The sequence below is a fragment of the Alosa pseudoharengus genome, unplaced genomic scaffold, assembly GCF_046254945.1.
Source record: "Alosa pseudoharengus isolate Yale_2024_CS ecotype anadromous, Long Island Sound unplaced genomic scaffold, YU_APseudo_1.1 YU_APseudo_1.1_scf_17, whole genome shotgun sequence".
Lineage (NCBI taxonomy): Eukaryota > Metazoa > Chordata > Actinopteri > Clupeiformes > Clupeidae > Alosa > Alosa pseudoharengus.
This window is the reverse complement of record NW_027468640.1, coordinates 5706862-5728364: the sequence shown is the minus strand read 5'-3', so window position 1 is coordinate 5728364 and position 21503 is coordinate 5706862. Positions and strand designations below refer to the sequence as shown.

General features: G+C 47.0%; 1 protein-coding gene across 1 annotated transcript in view; it reads left to right on the top strand.

Annotated features, from left to right (window-relative positions):
- Positions 1-859: 859 nt before the first annotated feature.
- Positions 860-21503, top strand: part of nectin4a (nectin cell adhesion molecule 4a) — a 34784-nt gene continuing 14140 nt past the window's right edge. Inside the window, exons 1-5 of the mRNA XM_076289567.1 lie at positions 860-1456; positions 8409-8603; positions 10351-10518; positions 13552-13830; positions 19525-19642. Of these exons, the coding sequence (XP_076145682.1) occupies positions 1405-1456; positions 8409-8603; positions 10351-10518; positions 13552-13830; positions 19525-19642 (812 nt within the window). The 5' untranslated portion in view covers positions 860-1404. The remainder of the gene's footprint in view (positions 1457-8408; positions 8604-10350; positions 10519-13551; positions 13831-19524; positions 19643-21503) is intronic.

The following is a 21503-nucleotide window of genomic DNA, read 5'->3' as shown; positions in this document are numbered from 1 at the left end:
GACCTTTTTCACAACAGCCGTTTTGACATGATAGGAAATATGGCCCAGGCGTTACAAATGACATTAATTAAGGGTCTGATTCTGCTACACTTAAACAACAGACACGCTGCTGACGTGATTAGTAACACTTGTGCTATATTTCATGTCAAAATGGCTGCTGTCTATTGATGAAATTTATTTCAGGCTACTTCCCCACCTCATAGCTGTTTTGCTATAGCTTCCTAGATTAGCCTATACAGTGGGCTATGATGTCAGTGTAAGTGGACACTTGATATAAAAGTGTGGTGATGAGGATAGTGTGTGTGTGTGTGTTTTACAATGGTGAGTTTGTGAGATGTGTCTCTGGAATGACCCTGAAGGGAGGCACGCATTACAACACAGTTCCTCCTGGCTGGGTGTCTATAGCACAGTTCCTCCTGGCTGTGGGTGTCTTATCAGTCACAGTGAATAGTCCGTGTATGGAGGTGTGAGCTCATGTCTAGAATGGTGACCTTGGAGTCAGATAATAGGCTACCTTATAAGACTATCTGTTTCCTCTGAAATGGAACACACACAGACACACACACAAATATTGCTGTGATATTTGAACCTCATGACTTCATTTGAATGAATAAACAGAATAATATAATGTTCTCCATCTGGATTTTTCTTGAATGGAATGGATAATAGCCTATCATTACAAATAAAGAGCCTTTTAGCACATTGATAGAAATAGCATAATATGTAGCCTAGTAGGCTACTTTTTGCATGTTGGCCTAATTTAGCAGCGTGTCAGTCGGTTAGTTGGTGTTGCTCAATTGAGAGAGAGAGAGAGAGAGAGAGAGAGAGAGAGAGAACAGGTGTATCCACTTTTAGTCAGCACGCAGCTCAGAGCAACAACACCGCACCTGAAAGCAGCAGTGTAGTGTAATCAGCTCGGTAAATTCACTGGAAATGTCTTCATGGTTTATTCCGGATATTTTAGGTGGGAACTTGATAGGACCCATCTGCTGACTTGAGGATTCTGTGCGAATTGTGTTCCTTGCGGAGGATCTGCTCCAGTGAATAACGCGTTCCGTCAACATCAGGGGAACTAAAGGGTGTGTAATTTCAGTTGTGAAATTATCTGGATATCACCTGAAGCAAGGACAAAGGCAAATAAACCGCAATCAAACTTAACACGGACACGGACGGACATCTAATTGAATCCTAATAGCTTATCGATTTTGACGGAACGCGTACGAGGATCTCGGAGGCTGTCAGAGGATCGGTGCTTTAGGTTTTTTTAAAAACATCTCTGAGGACTTAACGTGGACATGCTTCCCTGATAAGTGCTGTTTGACTCCGAAGCAGGAGTTTAGAGTCAGTTTGCGATACGTAGTTGACTTTTAATCTTTGGATAAGGCTGTTACGCGCGAAGTTTGGATGATGCTGTCAAGCCAATTTATGTTAAGGCTGTGCTTCTATGGAACACTGAGTAAGTACATGGCTATTTTCCGACATTCGAATTACCATTGGAATTATAGATGATAAAATACACCTCTCCATTATGGAGCGATTCTTTAGAGTAGGACAAAAGAAAAAAAACATATTTCAGCTGCCTGATATTTCAGGAAGAACTGGTTGCTGACTCGTAACTCTTTGCACCTACATGTCTGTGTGTGACTCAGCCCACTGACAAGAAGGCCCACCTGACACACACACATACACACACACACAGACACTTTTTCAGTGTGTTTTTTCCCCTCCCTCTGTATTTAAAGGTGCCAGCTTATTTGCCTGTATGCTGGGAGAATGTTCATGAAATGGCTTTAGGCTTGTGGTTGTATGCAACAGCTTCCTGTGTTTGTAATGCAACTGCACACCTCTGGCCTGAGGAATACAACAGGTGTTTACACCAGCACACAATGTAAACAATGTCTTGTTGCTGGAAAATTTATTCTGCATACACCTATGGAGGTAGCCTGGTCGTTACCATCCTACGTACTTCCGCCCTAAACATAGTCACAGGCGGTAAGGACCAGGCTACTATGGAGGTCCTACATGTTTTAAAGTTCTCTATGTGTTTGAGTGTGTCTGTGTTTAAGTGTGTGTGTGTGTGTTTGAGTGTGTGTGTGTTTTAGTGTGTGTGTCTGTGAGTATGCACCAGAGACTAGGCTACTTGCATGTTATAATTCTCGCATGATGGTTGTATTTTGACATATTGGGTGTATGCATTGTGTTTGCACATGCATTTGTGATTTGTGTGTGTGTGTGTGTGTGTCTGTGTGTTTGTGTGTGTGTGGGAGGGTAAAATAGTGCGTGACTTGTTGGGTGTGAGTGTGTTTGCTAATGTTAAGTGAGTGGGATTGCCAGTGTGGTTATGTGTGTGTGTGCCGGATGCTGAGTGTCATGCGCTGTTATGTCAGTAATGTGGCATAGGCAGATTCCAGCTTGCGGTGAGCCAATAGCTCTCTCTCCTGCAGACACCTGCACCGGCCAGACACTACACACGCACGCACGCACGCACGCACACACACACACACACACACACACACACACACACACACACACACAAGATTACAAGGAAGTTTATTGTCACATGCATATAGTTACTGGAAGTAAGAAATGCAGTGAAATTATGTCTGGTGTCAGCCTATTTGTGCATTAATGGGGGGGGGGGAGTAGAAGAGGGGTTTATTAGATTAAGTGGCAAGGGCTGCATAAGAAAGGTGGGGGAGGATTGGGATTGGGGGGGCACCAACAAGGAGCACCCAAGAGCAACAGGGGCAAGGAAAAACTCCCTTACTAAGGAAGAAACCTTGGGCAGATCCACGGCTCAAGGGGCTAACCCAACTGCCAGGGGTCTCTTGGTGTGTGTGTTGGGGGGATGACAGGGGAGATGGGATAGTGTGCTGTGTATGTGGGGAGAGGGCAGTGTGCAATATGTGTGTTGGAGAAGCTTCCTCATGAGACAATGTGCTGTGTATTGGGGGGGGGGGGGGCAGTGTGCTGTAAGTATGTTGGGGATGTGTGTTGGAGAAGCTTCCTGATGAAATAATGTGCTGTGTATGTGGGGGGGGGGCAGGGACTTACTATTGCAAGCAGAGTACTGTATGTATGATGTATGTGAGTGATGACAGTGAAGATGTGTGTGTGGGCGGGAGGGGAGTGGAGCAGTGACTGTGTGTGTGTGTAGTCTGTGTGTGTGTGTGTGGGCAGTGTGCTGTATGTTGGGGATGTGTGTTGGAGAAGCTTCCTGATGAAATAATGTGCTGTGTATGTAGGGACACACACACACACACACACACACATACACATACACCACCGGGCCAGACAACAACTTGTGTCCAGACAATAACAGCAGGTTCTTCAGACTCCTCAACACAATGGCAGACAACAAAGTGAATGAAACTGAACAAGAAACACTAACTCTCACAACATAACCAGACCTAACCAGACAATCACAGCATAACAAGTCAATTTATTCTAGAGAACTGCAGTTGCTTCAAACTTGCGAGACAGCCTTTTCACAGTGTGGCTCACGACTTACAGTTGCTAACGGCAAAACTGGCTCATTAAATTGAAATACGTTCTAGCCCCCCCCCCCCTGAGATCTAACCAGAGAGGGTTAAAGTGGAGCTGTAATCAAAGATCTTTGTCTAAACCCTGAACCCTCAAAGACTTAACTGACATCTGTTGATAAGGGATTGTGTTTGCGAGGCTGTAAGAGTCAAGCACCTGTGACCTATCGTGAAATTGAAAATACCAAAAAACGTGTTTCAAGCATGTTTCCGATTCCGTTTTATGGCAGTTACTGATGTTTTTTCGAGTTTCCAACCTCTCTTTTCACATCACAGTGCTATGAATTGTGGGTAATTCCCTTGGGTAAAGTCTGCATAGATGCCGACTCAGGGAAAAGGCACAGAAAGGGTGTGCGAGCCCTCATGACCCCTTTCACAACTTCACAGTGGTACAGCCCTAAGCCCTCACCAAGTTAGTGGGCACACCCATCGAAATCTGTGTCTGTGAGGGGGGGTGTTGGATTCCCTGGGCAGCATGACCCTCCTTGTGGTAAATGGACACAGGCCTAAGCCTCCCTTAGTGTCCACATCTGGTCAGGCCTTTGGTATTAGACAAAGTTATGCACAATGGTATGGACCTTTCCCCGTTGTACACTACACACAGGAGTAACATATTAACACATCAGAATACAGTGAGAATACCCCATAATTCTACAGGGGACATTGAGCTTCAGTCACGGATTCCATGGAACACCAGTCCATTGCAGCAGCAGTGGAAGCTCCATAGCTAGTCCTAGGCTTCCGTAGGCTTCCGTAGGCTTCTACCATGGCCTTCCGGCTGTCACAGATCTGGGACTGAAAGAGACGAGTTATGAACAAGATGATCATGAGAGTAACGGCTCCCACACACTGTAGCGTGCGTTGCAGTGCTGGAGACGCATCCCGTTCACTTTACATGGGCTTACGTCATCCGTTGCCGAACTGAATTGTGGGTCCTTTGCGTCGCGTTGCTCCCGTTGCTTGCGTTGAGAAGTTCAACTTTTGCTGCACCGACGGACGGCACCAGCCAATCAAATTACGAACAAGCGAACAACAGACGGCACCAGCCAATCAAATTACGGTTATACCTTAAGTCATTTGCATAGCTACCGTCGGGAACACCCACTGGCTTGCGTTGACGGAACGCAACTGTGTGTGGGAGCCGTATATCCCCATGCCACCACGGCCCACTGGACAGTAAGGTCAGCTGATGACCAGGACCAGAAGAAGATGAGGTCAGCCCTATGGTGATACACAGCTCAAGTGGAGGAGGATAGAGCATGACCAGTTAAAAAAAGAGGCAATATCAATCGGACAGCTGTCTGACTATCAGCAGTGTGTGTGTGTGTGTGTCTCTCTCTCTCTCTGAGAGAGTGTGTGTAAGTGTGAGTGTGTGTGTGTGTGTATGTGTGTCTCTCTCTCTATCTCTGTGTGTGTGTGTGTGAGAGAGAGAGCGTGTGTGTATGTATGTGTGTGTGTGATGCATATATGTATGGGTGTAACAGGGTGGGGTAGAGTACAGTTGAAAGTGTCTCATTAGAGCCTATTAAACCTGGATGCTAAATTTGGCCACCTACAGAAAGTGTGACACTTAAGGGTGATCCAATTAATTCCTGTCTTTGCAACGCTGTGATACTCTTCATACAGTTACATTGGACCATGTGGTGCATTAACAACAAACTTAAATCTAACAAAGAATCACAGCAACAACAACATCCAGTGATTCTCTGTGTCTCACATCACAAGCATGCAAGCTAAACACACAAACACACACACGCACACACACACACACACACACACACACACACACACGAGCATATCAGCTTACCTTACAGCGTCAGGCCAAATGCCATTGCCAAGGATAAGGAGGGCCTGTGGCAGCAGCCAGTCAGTACACCCGATCAGCCACCTGAGTGCAATGCTTTGCCTCTTGACGTCCTCTACAGTGGACTCTACTTTATCTCTCTATCTCTACTCTATCTTTTTACCTGGCATCTACTCCCACCCTTCTCTACCCCCCCCCCCCTCACACACACACACACACACACACACACACACACACACATACACACCCAAAAAAGCTCTTACTTGTAGAACTTGCCTAATAATTTATTGCTCTTGGTTCTTCATCACTTTGGACAAAAGTGTCTGCTAAGAACTATAAACATAAACACATAAACATAAACATTTAGCATCTAGGGAATCTATTGGTCCAGAGTGTCAGAGTTAAAGTAGGTGTGTGTGTGTGTGTGTGTGTGTGTGTGTGTGTGTGTGTGTGTGTGTGTGTGTGTGTGTGTGTGTGTGTGTGTGTGTGTGTGTGTGAAGTTTTGGCCAAAGTAAAGGGAAACAAGTTTAGCAACATATCTGTCCCTCCCTCCTCAAGTGCCTCTCTCTCTCTTTCTCTCTCTCTGTCACTCTCTCTCTCTCTCTTTCTCTGTGGCAGACACCTGTTTTTCTTTCTATCTCCTTTTGTCACGCTCCCTGAACCCGTCCTCCCTTCCTCCAACTCATTACGCTGTCTGGAGATTCTGGCCCGGTGATGGACAGCCATTGTGTTCTAATCTAGAAGCCGTGCATGCAGCAGAGAGCAATTAGTGCACTGAGAGCAACTGAACTATGACTGTCTTCTGTGCCACCACAGTCTGATGGAGAGGAGAGAGGGAAGGAGGAGAGGAGAGGAGAGAGGGAAGGAGGATAGGAGAGAGGGAAGGAGGAGAGAGGGAAGGAGGAGAGGAGGAGAGGAGGAGAGGAGAGGAGAGAGGGAAGGAGGAGAGGAGGAGAGGAGAGAAGAGAGGGAAGGAGGAGAGGAGGAGAGGAGAGGAGGAGAGGAGAGAGGGAATGAGGAGAAGAGAGAGGGAAGGAGGAGAGGAGAGAGGAGAGAGGGAAGGAGGAGAGGAGAGAGGGAAGGAGGAGAGGAGAGGAAAGGAGGAGAGGAGATAGGGAAGGAGGAGAGGAGATAGGGAAGGAGGAGAGGAGAGAGGGAAGGAGGAGAGGAGAGGAGAGAGGGAAGGAGGAGAGGATAGGAGGAGAGGAGGAGAGGAGAGAGGGAAGGAGGAGAGAGGAGAGAGGGAAGGAGGAGAGGAGAGAGGGAAGGAGCAGAGGAGAGGAGAGAGGGAAGGAGGAGAGGAGAGAGAGGAGAGAGGGAAGGAGGAGAGGAGAGGAGAGAGGGAAGGAGGAGAGGAGAGAGGGAAGGAGGAGAGGAGAGGAGAGAGGGAAGGAGGAGAGGAGAGGAGAGGAGAGGAGAGGAGAGAGGGAAGGAGGAGAGGAGAGGAGAGGAAAGGAGGAGAGGAGAGGAGGAGAGGAGAGAGGGAAGGAGGAGAGGAGAGAGGGAAGGAGGAGAGGAGAGGAGAGAGGGAAGGAGGAGAGGAGAGAGAGGAGAGAGGGAAGAAGGAGAGGAGAGGAGAGGAGAGAGGGAAGGAGGAGAGGAGAGAGGGAAGGAGGAGAGGAGAGAGGGACTGTCTTCTGTGCCACCACAGTCTGAAGGTAGTGGGGCAGCCGTGGCCTACTGGTTAGCGCTTCGGACTTGTAACCGGAGGGTTGCCGGTTCGAACCCCGACCAGTAGGCACGGCTGAAGTGCCCTTGAGCAAGGCACCTAACCCCTCACTGCTCCCCGAGCGCCGCTGTTGATGCAGGCCGCTCACTGCGCCGGGATTAGTGTGTGCTTCACCTCACTGTGTGTTCACTGTGTGCTGAGTGTGTTTCACTAATTCACAGATTGGGATAAATGCAGAGACCAAATTTCCCTCACGGGATCAAAAGAGTATATATACTTACTTATACTTAGTGTGTGTGTGTGTGTGTGTGTAGCAGCCAGCTGAGCCAACATGGAGGATAAAGTAGACACGAGTAACAGTGTCTGATGTGATAAAAACACCTTAGACCAGGTTAGGCGAGAAATATGAGCACTGAAACTGCAGAGTTTTGGTTGCGTTAGCCAACGCCAGCAGTCTTCCCTGAGGGTGCTGCCCATAGCACACATCCATCCGGTGCGGTGCGGTGCGCATCCCAACAAGACGGAACAAGACGCGGGCACAGGCGCAGTCTCCAACATGCAGGGGCTTGATGGGCTGGAGCTGGAGGTGTAGAAGCGTGGGAAACAAGGCACAGAGTTCTCTTCAGGTTATGGTTGACTCCAGAATAGACTGATCAGGCATGGATGTGGTGTGTGTGTGTGTGATCGGGCATGGATGTGGTGTGAGTGTGTGTGTGTGATCGGGCATGTATGCCGAACTATGCCCGAGTTCATTTTCAAACACGCCTCCTTCAGGGTGGAATTCCAGCTGTTTGCAACATTTTGGTTGCACAATTATTACTATGCAACAGTTTTGTTTGTTGGTAGCTATTTATTTATATATATATATGAATGATGGTTTATATTAATATCATTATATATATATATATATATCATTCATTTTCATTCATAGGATGCACATCTGTCCTATGAATTAACCACACAGCCTCATCAGCATAATGTCACACAAATAAAGTAGCAGCTCAGCTGTTGTTGATGTTTACAAAGCAAGGTTTCTAGCAGTTAGCATGCTAGATTTGCTAGCTTGCTGTTAACTAGCTAGTTTTAGGGCAAATAATCAATGCTCTCTCTCTCTAACTCTCTCTCCCTCACTTTCTCTCTCTCTCTAACTATCTGTCCCTCCTTCCCTCTCTCTCTCTCTCTAACTCTCTCCCTCTCTCTCTCTCACTCTAACTCTCTCTCCCTCCCTTTCTCCTCCCTCCCTCTCTAACCCTCTCTCTCTCTCTCTCTCTCTCTCTCTCTCTCTCTCTAACTCTTTCCCTCCTTCCCTCTCTAACTCTCTCTCTCACTCTCTCTCTCTCTCTCTCTCTCTCTCTCTCTCTCTCTCTCTCTCTCTACCTCTCTCTCTCTCCAGTGATGTGTGTTTTGGGGGAGTCTGCGGAGCCCCTCACCTCGGTGGTCCCCCTGCGGACGCTGTCGGAGGCGGAGACACGGTTGCCATGCCGATACGACGGCGAAGGCAGGGTGGTGCAGGTGAGCTGGAGTCGAGTGAAGGGTGATGCCAACGAGGAACAGATCATCATGTACCACTTCACAGAGGGGGTGAAAGGTCAGTACACATCAGTGTTTTTTTTTTGTGTGTGTGTGTGTGTGTGTGTGTGTGTGTGTGTTTATGGTGGTGTGTGGCAATTCATTTCCTGGTGTCTTTCCAAGACCAAGGCCCTGTTTTTGCCAAACACACTCTGGCCAGACAATGCTGGATAGATCACAATCTTTTGTAAGCACACACCTGTTAGGGAGGGTGTTAGACAAAGAGAGAATCAAATGAGTGAGTGTGTGTGTGTCTTTTCTCTGAGTGAGTGAGTGTGTGTGTGTTATCTCTGAGTGAGTGTGTGTGTGTTATCTCGGAGTCATCTCTGTCATGAATAGTGATAGGGGAGGTTGGCACCCAAAAGGTTCCATATCTCTAGCATACTGCTGAATGCTGGTGGTTCCATATCTCTAGCATACTACTGAATGCTGGTGGTTCCATATCTCTAGCATACTACTGAATGCTGGTGGTTCCATATCTCTAGCATACTACTGAATGCTAGTGGTTCCATATCTCTAGCATACTACTGAATGCTAGTGGTTCCATATCTCTAGCATACTACTGAATGCTGGTGGTTGGAACCTCATTTCTATTATAAATAAAACAAAACTAACAAAACATGTTGACAATGCCAGACTAACGCACAAGATGAGTTCATAGTTAATGTCCCAGCTTCACAAACACACGTGTAAGTTTAGATGAGTTAATAGTTAATGTGCCAGCTTGGCAAACACATGCGTTTTGTAAGTTTAGATGAGTTGATCGGGAGTTAATGTCCCAGCTTGCAGTGTTATAAAGGCGTGACCCAGACATATCGTCTAATGTGTCTCACTCCAGTTATGAACTCATCCTACCCTTGGGCAGAAGTTTAGCTCGCTAAAAAACGGAGAAATGAAAAAAAGAGTTCTAGCGGTCATGACATCACCCCATGACGTGTGTGGGATTCGGCTTACTGTCATCTTCACTTTTTTGTGCAAAGTTTCGGTGGGCCAGTAGCTTCTTGCTCCGGGTGGGAAAGTCATCTCAGCAGGTGTGATGTGGTGTGCCGCCCTCTGCTATTAGAGGCCAATGGTTTTTGTCAGAACAATTACCTGATCGTGTTTCATCTTCTGTGTGTGTGTGTGTGTGTGGTGGGTCTCAGGTCGTCACGGTTCCTCTTTACCAAACCTTTTGTACCCTGTGAAGGAGTACAAATTACAGCAGATCAAAGGCTCACTGCAAACATCATTTTACCAGGAAAACATTCCACAGTTGAAATCCACTATTTAAAACGCATGTTATAGTGGGAAACCTCTAAGCAGCTAATTTCAACTGCAGTTCGGCATAAGGTCCATGGGATCATTCCATGTTATAGAGGGAATACTCTAAGCAGCTATTTTCATCTGCAGTTCTGCATAAGGTCCATGGGATTATTGCACTTAGTTAAGTGGTAGCGTGCAAACCTCCTCAGTGGGAAAGAGGTGCAGAGAGTGCGAGGGCTGATGTTAAAGATGGATATCAGTTGACTATACTTAAACAGATATAGCTCAATGGCACTTAACTTTACTTTTATGTTCTCAGGTTTGTAAAGAGATTGTAATTTCTTTGTTTTACTTCCTCTATGGGGGCACCATTAAATATGCTTTGACTTTGGTGAAACTGGTAACAAACGATTATGTATGCAATTTGCAGTCATTCTTTTTAAAATGCCTTGCATAGTTTTTATGAACATGTGTATTGTTTCTGTACAGTATGCATTTGTCTAAAACAAGTGTCTTTCCTGCAGAATTTACCCAGTTTGTGAATAAGATGCGCTTTGAGGCGGTTGAGCCAACCACGGATGCGACTCTTCTCATTCTGAGCACGGAGGAGGTGGACGAGGCCATCTACAGCTGCAAGATCACCACCTACCCCTCAGGGAATGTGGAGTCCAAGATAGAGCTCACCGTGTGGAGTAAGTCTGCCCACACGCTTCCTCTCACATCCTCCTCTTCCTCGGAGACCTCCTCTTCATCAGCAGGCCTTTCGTGCTGGCCTCAGTCTTCCCCCTGAACTAACTCTTCCTCCTCCAGGACCCCAGGAGACCAGAGTTGCGTTCAAATTCATAGGCGAATGTTCGTGGACCAAAATGTTTTAACAACAAAAGTTTAACACATACGTTTGCCACTGTTTGCCGAATTTGAACGCACCCCTGGGTGGCTAACCATCTGTCCCCCTCTGACACCTTCCTCTTCCTCATGTAGCTCCTCTTCATCAGCCGACCTCTCTTTCAGACCTCTGACCCGCCGCTAGCTCAAAGCACTCACACTGCCCGGCCTGCATGTGTGTGTTCGTCTCACTCGGCAGCCAATGAGGATGCAGCATGAGATGCTACTGGAGGCTATCAGGTGGCAGCTAATAAGGGCAGATTATTTCTGTGAGCAATGAGGCCTAACAGATGTGAGAAGACAAGTAAATGAACTCTTTTAACTCTAAATTAATTAAATGCATAAAGTGATACAGGAAGTGTTTGTGTGAAAAGCACATATCAGAGTCATACTCATAGCCAGCCTCAGCTCCCCCCCCTCCCCCTCTCACCTCACCCCCCTCCCCCTCTCACACCTCCTGTGCCTGCTCCTCCAGGCCCCACACTGCCTGCTCCTCCAGGCCCCACACTGCCTGCTCCTCCAGCCCCATACTGCCTGCTCCTCCAGGCCCCACACTGCCTGCTCCTCCAGCCCCATACTGCCTGCTCCTCCAGGCCCCACACTGCCTGCTCCTCCAGGCCCACACTGCCTGCTCCTCCAGCCCCATACTGCCTGCTCCTCCAGCCCCCATACTGCCTGCTCCTCCAGGCCCCACACTGCCTGCTCCTCCAGGCCCCACACTGCCTGCTCCTCCAGGCCCCACACTGCCTGCTCCTCCAGGCCCCACACTGCCTGCTCCTCCAGCCCCATACTGCCTGCTCCTCCAGGCCCCACACTGCCTGCTCCTCCAGGCCCCACACTGCCTGCTCCTCCAGGCCCCACACTGCCTGCTCCTCCAGGCCCCATACTGCCTGCTCCTCCAGGCCCACACTGCCTGCTCCTCCAGGCCCCACACTGCCTGCTCCTCCAGCCCCATACTGCCTGCTCCTCCAGGCCCCACACTGCCTGCTCCTCCATGCCCACACTGGAGCCCCCGTTTGGAACCTCTGTTTGTCTCTCTCCCTCTCTCAGCATGTCTGATCTCCATCTTGTAGCTCAATCTCTCTCTCTCTGTCTCTCTCTCTCTCTCTCTCCCTCTCCCTCTCCCTCTCCCTCTCTCGCCCCATCAGCATGTTCAATCTCCATTCTAAAGCTCATGTGCTCATACCTCTCCCTGTCCCTCTCTTCTCTCTCAGCACGTCCGATCTCCATCTTTTAGCTCAAACTCTCTCTCTCTTTCTCCTCTCTCTCTCTCTCTCTCTCTCCCTCTTTCTCCCTCTCTCCCTCTTTCTCCCTCTCTCCCACAATGGAGGCTGGGCCATAGCTATAAACAGACACGTGGCACACCTTAATCCAGTGGCTGGGAGAGAGTGTTTGTTTTGCGGGGCTGATGAGACAGTTGACCACCTGTTTATGTACTGTGAAAGGCTGGAGGGCGGGGGGGGGGGGGGGGGGGCTCTTTGAGCTCTTGAATGGGTGGTTGGGGAAGTTAGGGGTAGCTTTTTCCCATCGCCTTTTTATTGGGGGCTCAATGTATCAGGTGAGGAGGAGGAGGGAGGTGTGTTTGGTGAATTTCTTGTTTGGGGCAGCTAAGTCGGTTGTCTGGAAGAGTAGGATGTTGGGGACTGGATCAGTCCACCCGGTGGAGGTTTTTAAGGGGATGGTGGAGGTTCTTAAGGGGATGGTGGAGGTGAAGGTTCTTAAGGGGATGGTGGAGGTGGAGGTTCTTAAGGGCATGGTGGAGGTGGAGGATCTTAAGGGGATGGTGGAGGATCTTAAGGGGATGGTGGAGGTGGAGGATCTTAAGGGGAGGGTGGAGGATCTTAAGGGGATGGTGGAGGTGGAGGTTCTTAAGGGCATGGTGGAGGTGGAGGATCTTAAGGGGAGGGTGGAGGATCTTAAGGGGATGGTGGAGGTTCTTAAGGGGATGCTGGAGGTGGAGGTTCTTAAGGGGATGGTGAAGGTGGAGGATCTTAAGGGGATGGTGGAGGTTCTTAAGGGGATGGTGGCTGGTTGTTTGAGTTCTCTTACTGTAGCCTGATTAAGAACATTGAGGGGTTTCTGGATGTGTGGGAGGTTGGGAGGGGGTGGGGGTGTTGTGTGAGGGTGGTGGTGGGGTGATCAGGTGCTTTTTAACATATGATGTATTGGGATTTTCATGTGTGAATGTATTTATTTATTTTTAGACTCAACTTTATTGTCATTTAGCAGAGTACAGACCACAGAGCCAATGAAATGCAGTGTTTTTGTTTGCAATGGTGTATGTTTGTATGGTGTTGGGTTTTGTATGAGGCATTTTGATTTCATGGGTTGAGAAATGATCCAATAAATAGCGGTTGAAACCTCTCTCTCCCTCTCTCTCTCTGTGTGTTTCATCCTAAAGTTCGATCTCTCTCTCTCCCTTCCTCTCTCTCTCTCCCTCCCTTTCTCTCCGTGTGTTCCATCCTAAAGCTCTCTCTCTCTCTCTCTCTCTCTCTCTCTCCCTCCCTCTCTCTCTCTGTCTCTCTCTCTCTCTCCCTCTCTCTCTCCGTGTGTTCCATCCTAAAGCTCTCTCTCTCTCTCCCTCCCTCTCTCTCTCTCCCTCTCTCTCTCCCTCCCTCTCTCTCTCTCTCTCTCTCTCTCTCTCTCTCCCCTCTGTGTTTGTGTGTGTGTGTGTGTGTGTGTGTGTGTGGCAGCTCGTCCCATCTCCATCCTAAAGCTGTCTCTCTCCCCTCTGTCCCTGCAGCTCTCTCTCTCTCTCTCCCCTCTGTGTGTGTGTGTGGCAGCTCGTCCCTTATATCTCTCTCTCTCTCTCCCCTCTGTGTGTGTGTGTGTCCCTGCAGCTCGTCCCATCTCCATCCTGGAGCCGGTGGTCCTCGTGGAGGGTCAGTCCTACCGGTCGGCGGCGTCGTGCCGTTCCGTGGGTCGGCCTCAGCCTCGGGTCACCTGGGACACGGACCTGCCGGGCCAGGCTCAGAACCGCAGCGTTGACGCACGCACCGTGTCAGGCCAGTTCTCCCTGCACCCGCTGCGCAGCCTCAATGGCCGGCGGCTGGACTGTCTGGTGTGGCACCCCACCTACAGCGCCCCCTTCAGGATCAGCAATGCACTGCTGGTGCACTGTGAGTGATGGCTGGCCAGTACACATACAAAACTGGTCAAACAAGCCTAGATAGCATTTATATACATATAAACTTGTACACTAGTCAAAAGCCAGCCAGTACACATATAAAACTATAGATTAGTCAGTATTTATGTATATTTGAAACTGTACACTAATCAGGAGCCGTGGGTTGAAGCTATTTAACATTAGAGTTGTATACTATAGTTGTATACTATATATAGAGTTGTATCCTATAGAGCTGTATACTATATATAAAGTAGTATACTATAGAGTTGTATTCTATATATAGAGTTGTATACTATAGAGTTGTATACTATATATAGAGTAGTATACTATAGTTGTATACTATATATAGAGTAGTGTACTATCGAGTTGAGACTAACTGAGGTGACGAAGGTGAAGATAGTTAGATACAAATAGTTTCTTTGTGTGGTTAGTGCTATAAATATGGTCCTTGTGTGGCATAGAGTTCTGATGCCAATCAAAGCTGTCTCGTTAAATGGCATTCAAAATCACATGGTTTTTAACCATACATATAAAACAGTAAACTTGTCAATGGGTTGGTAGCGCTCTGTGGGGGAGATTAAAACTGGTCTCATTTCTAGGGAGTGAACTCACTGAACAGGCATTATAACATGCTGTACATTTAAAAGTGCATGCTTGTGCTACCAGGCATACCATACTATTGAATTTCCCCTTGGGGATCAATAATGTATCTATCTATCTATCTCTATCTATCTATGAGTATGTGAAGGCCAGACCCATGGACCCATACATCACAATACATAAAGGGACACTATAGGGACATTACATTATAATGGCCTATAGAAAGGGACCAGACATTACAATATATTGTGCTTAAAGACTAACTTGAATTCTTAAATCTTCAAAACTGAATACTGAAGCTGGATACTAGTCAGACTTTAGATCTTCCTCCCTGAGCTCATAGCTGGGACTGTTCCTGTTCTGTAGCCTGAGGCTATGAAGCCAGTTGGTCTGCTGTGGCAGGAGATCCAGAGAAGTCATGCATTGTGTGTGTGTGTGTGTGTGTGTGCTCGTGTGCGTGCGTTGTTTGCTGTACTGTGACATGCAGTGACACAACAGCCTCGGAGCTCATTCCAACTCTAACTCCGACTCTTGTCATAAATCAAGTCACTGATGTTCCTTTGATGTTTGCTGGGCGGTGGTAGCGTAGTAGTTAAGGAGCTGGGCTAGCATGCAGTAGCCAGAAAAGTTGTGGGTTCAATTTCCGGCTTTGAGCAAGGCACTTAACAAAGTCCTTTTAGGCAAGTCCCTCCACTCGGCGGCCATATTGCAACGTTTTTTGGGCACTCATCGGGCATCCGTTTCGGCAGAAATGCGCGTGCGCAAGGCTTCACGACACCAATCTTGCTCCAGCGGCAAGATCACAACACATGATTGGCATGATGTCTTCACAACACACCACATGATTTGCTCAATGTATTCACAACACACCACATGAGTGGCTCAATGTATTCACATGTCGACGTTTTGCCGAGGAAGGGGTGTGATGTGTAGACAACTGCCATATTGGCGTTACAAACTAGCCCCATGCATTTCTATGGAGGATTTTTTGAGTGCTGTGTCTCCTCATTAGAAAGTCTCTGACTTAAAGGAGAATTACGGTGTGATATTGACCTAAAGTGTGTTGAAACATGATACCGAATGTTAACGTATGTCTCATAGCCCACCTCGGCTTGTCCCCTGCACTCCAAAATCTGGCGCTAATTAGGCGATGCTACCAACAGCTTTTTCAATGGTGGTGCTTCGGCATCGGGCTAGCCATGCAAATAAATCATTGTTTTACACCATTTACGAGGCTCAATGTATCTCCACACTTCATTGGTAGACTTCCGAGGGCCCTGACATTTAAAACGAGACATTGAGAACCAGTGTTGTGCCAGTTCACAGCTTTTCTGAACTAGTTCAAGTTCAGTTCATACATGCTCAAAGTGAGCAGTTCACGTTCAAAGTTCACAATTTTAATTCTGAACTAGTTCAAAGTTCAGTTCATTTTACTTTTTTGGTGAGATATTCAAATAAATACTTTTTCTCACACTACGAGCTAGAAATCACTAGGCCTATACGTTCTTTGAAGCTGCTCATTGTAGACATTTGCTCATGACACTGCAATTGTGGGTTTCTTACCAGGTGATGAAACTTGCAGCAGTACAGACAAGGTAGACCAGTCTCCGTGCCATCACTTCCACTAGCCATTTTTTTTAAATTGCAGCGCTTTCTCTCACTCTCGTCATTGGTCTGTCTCTCTCTCTCTCTCGCTCCTCCAGCCCTCCGCGCTCTCCTCGTTGCCTGCTACGCGGCGTTGCTATTCCTACCCCGCTCTGCTGCAATTCATCACGGGTAACGTTGTGCGGAAGCCCGTATGCTATTCAACTATTCTCAGCCGGACACTACGTTGCCCGCAATGCATTGCGCACACAATGTCAAAACCATTTCTGTCTGGTGATACATGATTTAAGCGGCACCAGCGAGAATACAGGAGGGAGGAACTTTCTCTCGTTGCGTTTCAAAAGAGAAAACAGATGCCACTCAGTTTTCAATGGAAAACAAATTCCAACGTTCATTTACAGTGATGTCTGCCGTTCATGGCACATAATGTGAACTAATTCACGTTCAAGTTCTTTATTAAAAAATGTGTTGCGTTCAGTTCAACGTTCACGAAAAAATGAGCGTGTTCAATGAACGCGTTCTTTTGAACTCATTCACGCACAACACTGTTGAGAACTTTGAAAAAGCACTGGTAGTTTACTTACAAGACGATTTATACAGACAGTACCTTCACGAAGAATCCATGCATTTCCACAGAATTATTTTTGGAATCTGATCCCTTATCATACCTGTTCATTCTTACTCGTCGCTCGACTTATCGTGACTAAATTCAAGATGGCTGCAAACGCTAAACTTCGTGAAGGTACTGTCTGTATAAATCGTCTTGTAAGTAAACTACCAGTGCTTTTTCAAAGTTCTCAATGTCTCGTTTTAAATGTCAGGGCCTTCGGAAGTCTACCAATGAAGTGTGGAGATACATTGAGCCTCGTAAATGGTGTAAAACAATGATTTATTTGCATGGCTAGCCCGATGCCGAAGCACCACCATTGAAAAAGCTGTTGGTAGCATCGGCTAACTAGCGCCAGATTTTGGAGTGCAGGGGACAAGCCGAGGTGGGCTATGAGACATACGTTCACACTCGGTGTCATGTTTCAACACACTTTAGGTCAATATCACACCGGAATTCTCCTTTAACCCCGAGTTGCCCCCACTGGGGCCCATGGTCATTAGAAAGTCTCTGACTTAACCCCGAGTTGCCCCCCCTGGGGCCCATGGTCCTTGTAGTATAAGTGACATATATAAGTCGCTTTTGGATAAATGCGTCTGCTAAAAGAATAAATTTGCTCGTTATTTGCTCATTTTGCTTATGTAAATACTCTGAAATGAAATATTTTCAATATAACCCATAATGCATCTGTTTGCTCTCTACAGCTGCATGCTAATGGCAGATACGCTATGCAGTGCCTATGATTTAATAGCATGCTAAGCTAACCATAGGCACTGTGTGTCTGTAACTAACCATAATGCAACTATTAGACCTCTCCAGCTGGTCTGTAGTCTCGGAAACAGTGTTTTTGGAGCTGTGGGATTTCTGGACAGTTAGTTTTCTTACATTGATGATGTGCAGTATATGGGGCAACCACATGACCAGTTTGTAATATTCTGATTGGATGCTTGTGACCATGATGTTGCCTGCTGATAGGGTTGCCACCTGTCCAGGATTTTCCTGATTGTCCAGGATTTTCATGGTCTGTCCAGGAAAATAAAAATAAAAATCCTGGACACTGAATGTCCCAGATTTTTGTACATGATGCGCAAAATGTGTATTTCAGTTTAATTGAAGCGTGCCTACGTCCATAAACGTATGCACAGCCTTATTGGCTCTACAAAAATGACGTAGCATAACATGGGTGGTGGTGGTGGGGGCACGCACCGTGGAGGGTCATTAGAAATGGTAAGGTGGAGACGGAGAGTGTGTGGGACAAGGAGAGACAGAGAAAGGAAAGTTTATTCCACATAAGCAAAAAAGCAGAACCTAATTATGTATTCCCCCTTTTTTCTTAATACTGCCCCCAAGTGTCCACAACTAAAAACTGTTGAAAATATAACAAAATAATAAAGGTCTGCTATTAAATAAAGCAATTAACTAAACAAATAACTAGAAATTGTCATTCTTACTAATTTTAGCTATACAATTGTCGCTTAGAATGACGGTTTTTATCTTGGGTTAGATGTGCGAAAGGCGCCGTTGCTTACAAACAAAAAGGTCGATTGGATGGTCAAAATGTCCAGGATTTTTGTCAGACACAGGTGGCAACCCTACCTGCTGATGATTCAGGTTTTCCAGATTAAATGAATGTTGCTTAAGTGGGTAAGTGGGAAAGAACCTAAACAACATTGGTCAGAACAACATTTCCCAGAAACATTGCTCACTGCCCTGCCCTGCCCTGTGGTGTCATCTGCGTAAGGTGTTGTGTCTGCTCCTGGTGCAGGTGAACTCTGAGTGACCTCTGACCCCCGAGTGACCTATGAGATCGCTCTGTCTGCCATGTGACTACATTCTCCGTTCACGGAAATGACTGAAGGTCTTGTGTTTGCTATGCTAGTTTGAGGGTTGTTGAATCAAATGTATTTACAATACAAAACATATTTACAGTGTCTGTTGGTCTGGGAAGTTGAGACTTGTACCAGACTAGCTTCAGGCACTTTTCCACAGCTTCAAACCAACAGGTGCTATGACTTATGGTGCACTGGTGATGACTGATTCCGCCACATGTCAGTGACTGTGCATCAGGGGAGATTTGAAAGATCCTCAAGCAACTTACTTTTGCTATTCAGTAGACTTTTTTGTTGATGACTGATAAATGATTTATCACACCTATAGATATTCAATTTAGTGAAGGGAGAGAGCAGTGACCCCACTCGGTCATGAACCCGGGACTCCGGGGCACTAAACCTGCAGCTTGACCGCAAGGCCAAAGAGCCAGGCACGTTGGTACGGCAGTCAGAGCGCATACTCAACTGTAGTGACGGTACTCCGTCACATTGGCCTCCTCTTCGGGAAGCTTGCCCATGCACTTCACGCACACTGGCACCCCTTGCACAACCCTCAGCCCTACTTCTCCCATCCCAGGGTGCCCCACACACGTGCTTCACCCATCTCTGGGGTCCCTCACACAGGGGTCAACCTATCCTGGGGGTCCCTCAAACGGCTCACACACTGGGCAAGCTTCCAATGACCTCACGCTAAGCCATCCCACTTCTGACACCATATGTAGCGAAGGGAGAGAGCAGTGACCCCCACCCGGTCTTAAACCCGGGTCTCCAGGGGACCAAACCTGCAGCTTGACCGCAACGCCAAAAAGCCAGACCCGTTGGTATGGCAGTCAGAGCGCATACTCAATTGTAGTGACTGTACTCAATGGTCACAAATGTTAATATGTGTAAATGATAGAGCAGATTTGATAGTGTTATTGCTATTTGGATGACCAATGTAGAACTGACTACAGGTGATCACTGTGATCTCATATTTTATGGTGTGTGTGTGTGTGTCTGTGTGTGTGTGTGTGCATGCGTGCATGTGTGTGTTTGATATTCCCAGACCCTCCTGACGTGTTAATCGCTGGCTTCAAAGACAACTGGTATGTTGGGTTGGAAGGTGCTGAGCTCAAGTGCACGGGTGGGGGGAATCCGAAGCCCACTAACTTCACCTGGTCCAGGTAAGAACCCCCCGCCCCCCCACACACACCTACAGCACACCTGTTTTACCTGTCCCTATGGACCAGAGTCTTAAAGCCTCAATGCTGTGGGCCAAGTGGCTTATTTGGTCTTGTTCCTACATGTCAACATAATTGCTGACAGATAGAAGATTCATCCATGCATTTGGCCAGATTACACACACACACACACACACACACACACACACACACACACACCAGTGTTGTGCGTGAACGAGTTCAAAAGAACGCGTTCATTGAACACGCTCATTTTTTTGTGAACGTTGAACTGAACGCAACACATTTTTTAATAAAGAACTTGAACGTGAATTAGTTCACATTATGTGTCATGAACGGCAGACATCACTGTAAATGAACGTTGAAATTTGTTTTCCATTGAAAACTGAGTGGCATCTGTTTTCTCTTTTGAAACGCAACGAGAGAAAGTTCCTCCCTCCTGTATTCTCGCTGGTGCCGCTTAAATCATGTACAGGTAGGCCTATCACCAGACAGAAATGGTTTTGACATTGTGTGCGCAATGCATTGCGGGCAACGTAGTGTCCGGCTGAGAATAATTGAATAGCATACTGGCTTCCGCACAACGTTACCCGTGATGAATTGCAGCACAGCGGGGTAGGCATAGCAACGCCGCGTAGCAGGCAACAACGAGAGCGCGGAGGGCTGGAGGAGAGAGAGAGAGAGAGAGACAGACCAATGACGAGAGTGAGAGAAAGCGCTGCAATTTAAAAAAAAAATGGCTAGTGGAAGTGATGGCACGGAGAATGGTCTACCTTGTCTGTACTGCTGCAAGTTTCATCACCTGGTAAGAAACCCACAATTGCAGTGTCATGAGCAAATGTCTAGAATGAGCAGCTTCAAAGAACGTATAGTGATTTCTAGCTCGTAATGTGAAAAAAAGTATTTATTTGAATATCTCACGAAAAAAGTAAAATGAACTGAACTTTGAACTATTTGAACTTTGTTCAGAATTTAAATTCTGAACACAGTGGAGGACTGCAGTGGACCCTTTCAATCCTGCTCCTAGAGGATTTCCATTTCAAACGTTTAAAACCAACGAACGATACTTTGAAATAAAATGTACTTTGGGTTTAGATAGATAGATAGATAGATAGATAGATAGATACTTTATTGATCCCCAAGGGGAAATTCAAGGGTCTCAGTAGCATACAGACATCACACACAACATGCACTTACTGCAGAAATGGTAAACATAAGTATAAGTATAAATCAAGCATAAGACGCTTGTAGTGACAGGGCCGGGACTGGTATGGTGCTCAAGGGAGTGAGTGTCATGGTGAAGGTGCAAAAAGTAGTCCAACCAGTCCTTTAGTTATGTGTGCATGGCAAGGTTTACCTTAATGCTGCTTTCACTTTTGAATGAAGTTCCAATCCTTGCGTAGTGATATGAAAGAATTGACTTAGCACAAAGCCCATTTTCCTTGACAGCGGTCTGTTATACTTAGCAACGGTCTGTTATTCAGAATTAGCAGACCGCCGAACGTTGGGAAGGCCCATTCAAGTGAATGGAGCATTCTACAGCACTATGAAGAGCCGTGAATAAACTTCGCTACTACTGCATGCTAGCCCAGCTCCTTAAACTACGCTACTACTGCATTGCATTCTAGCCTAGCTCCTTAACCACTACACTACTACTAGCCCAGCTCCTTAACCACTACGCTACTACTAGCCCAGCTCCTTAACCACTACGCTACTACTGCATGCTAGCCTAGCTCCTTAACCACTACACTACTACTAGCCCAGCTTAACCACTACGCCACCACCGGCCCGCTGTGCTCTCACAGTTAGGACTTCTGAGAGACTTCTCCAGAATGTCACGTGTCTC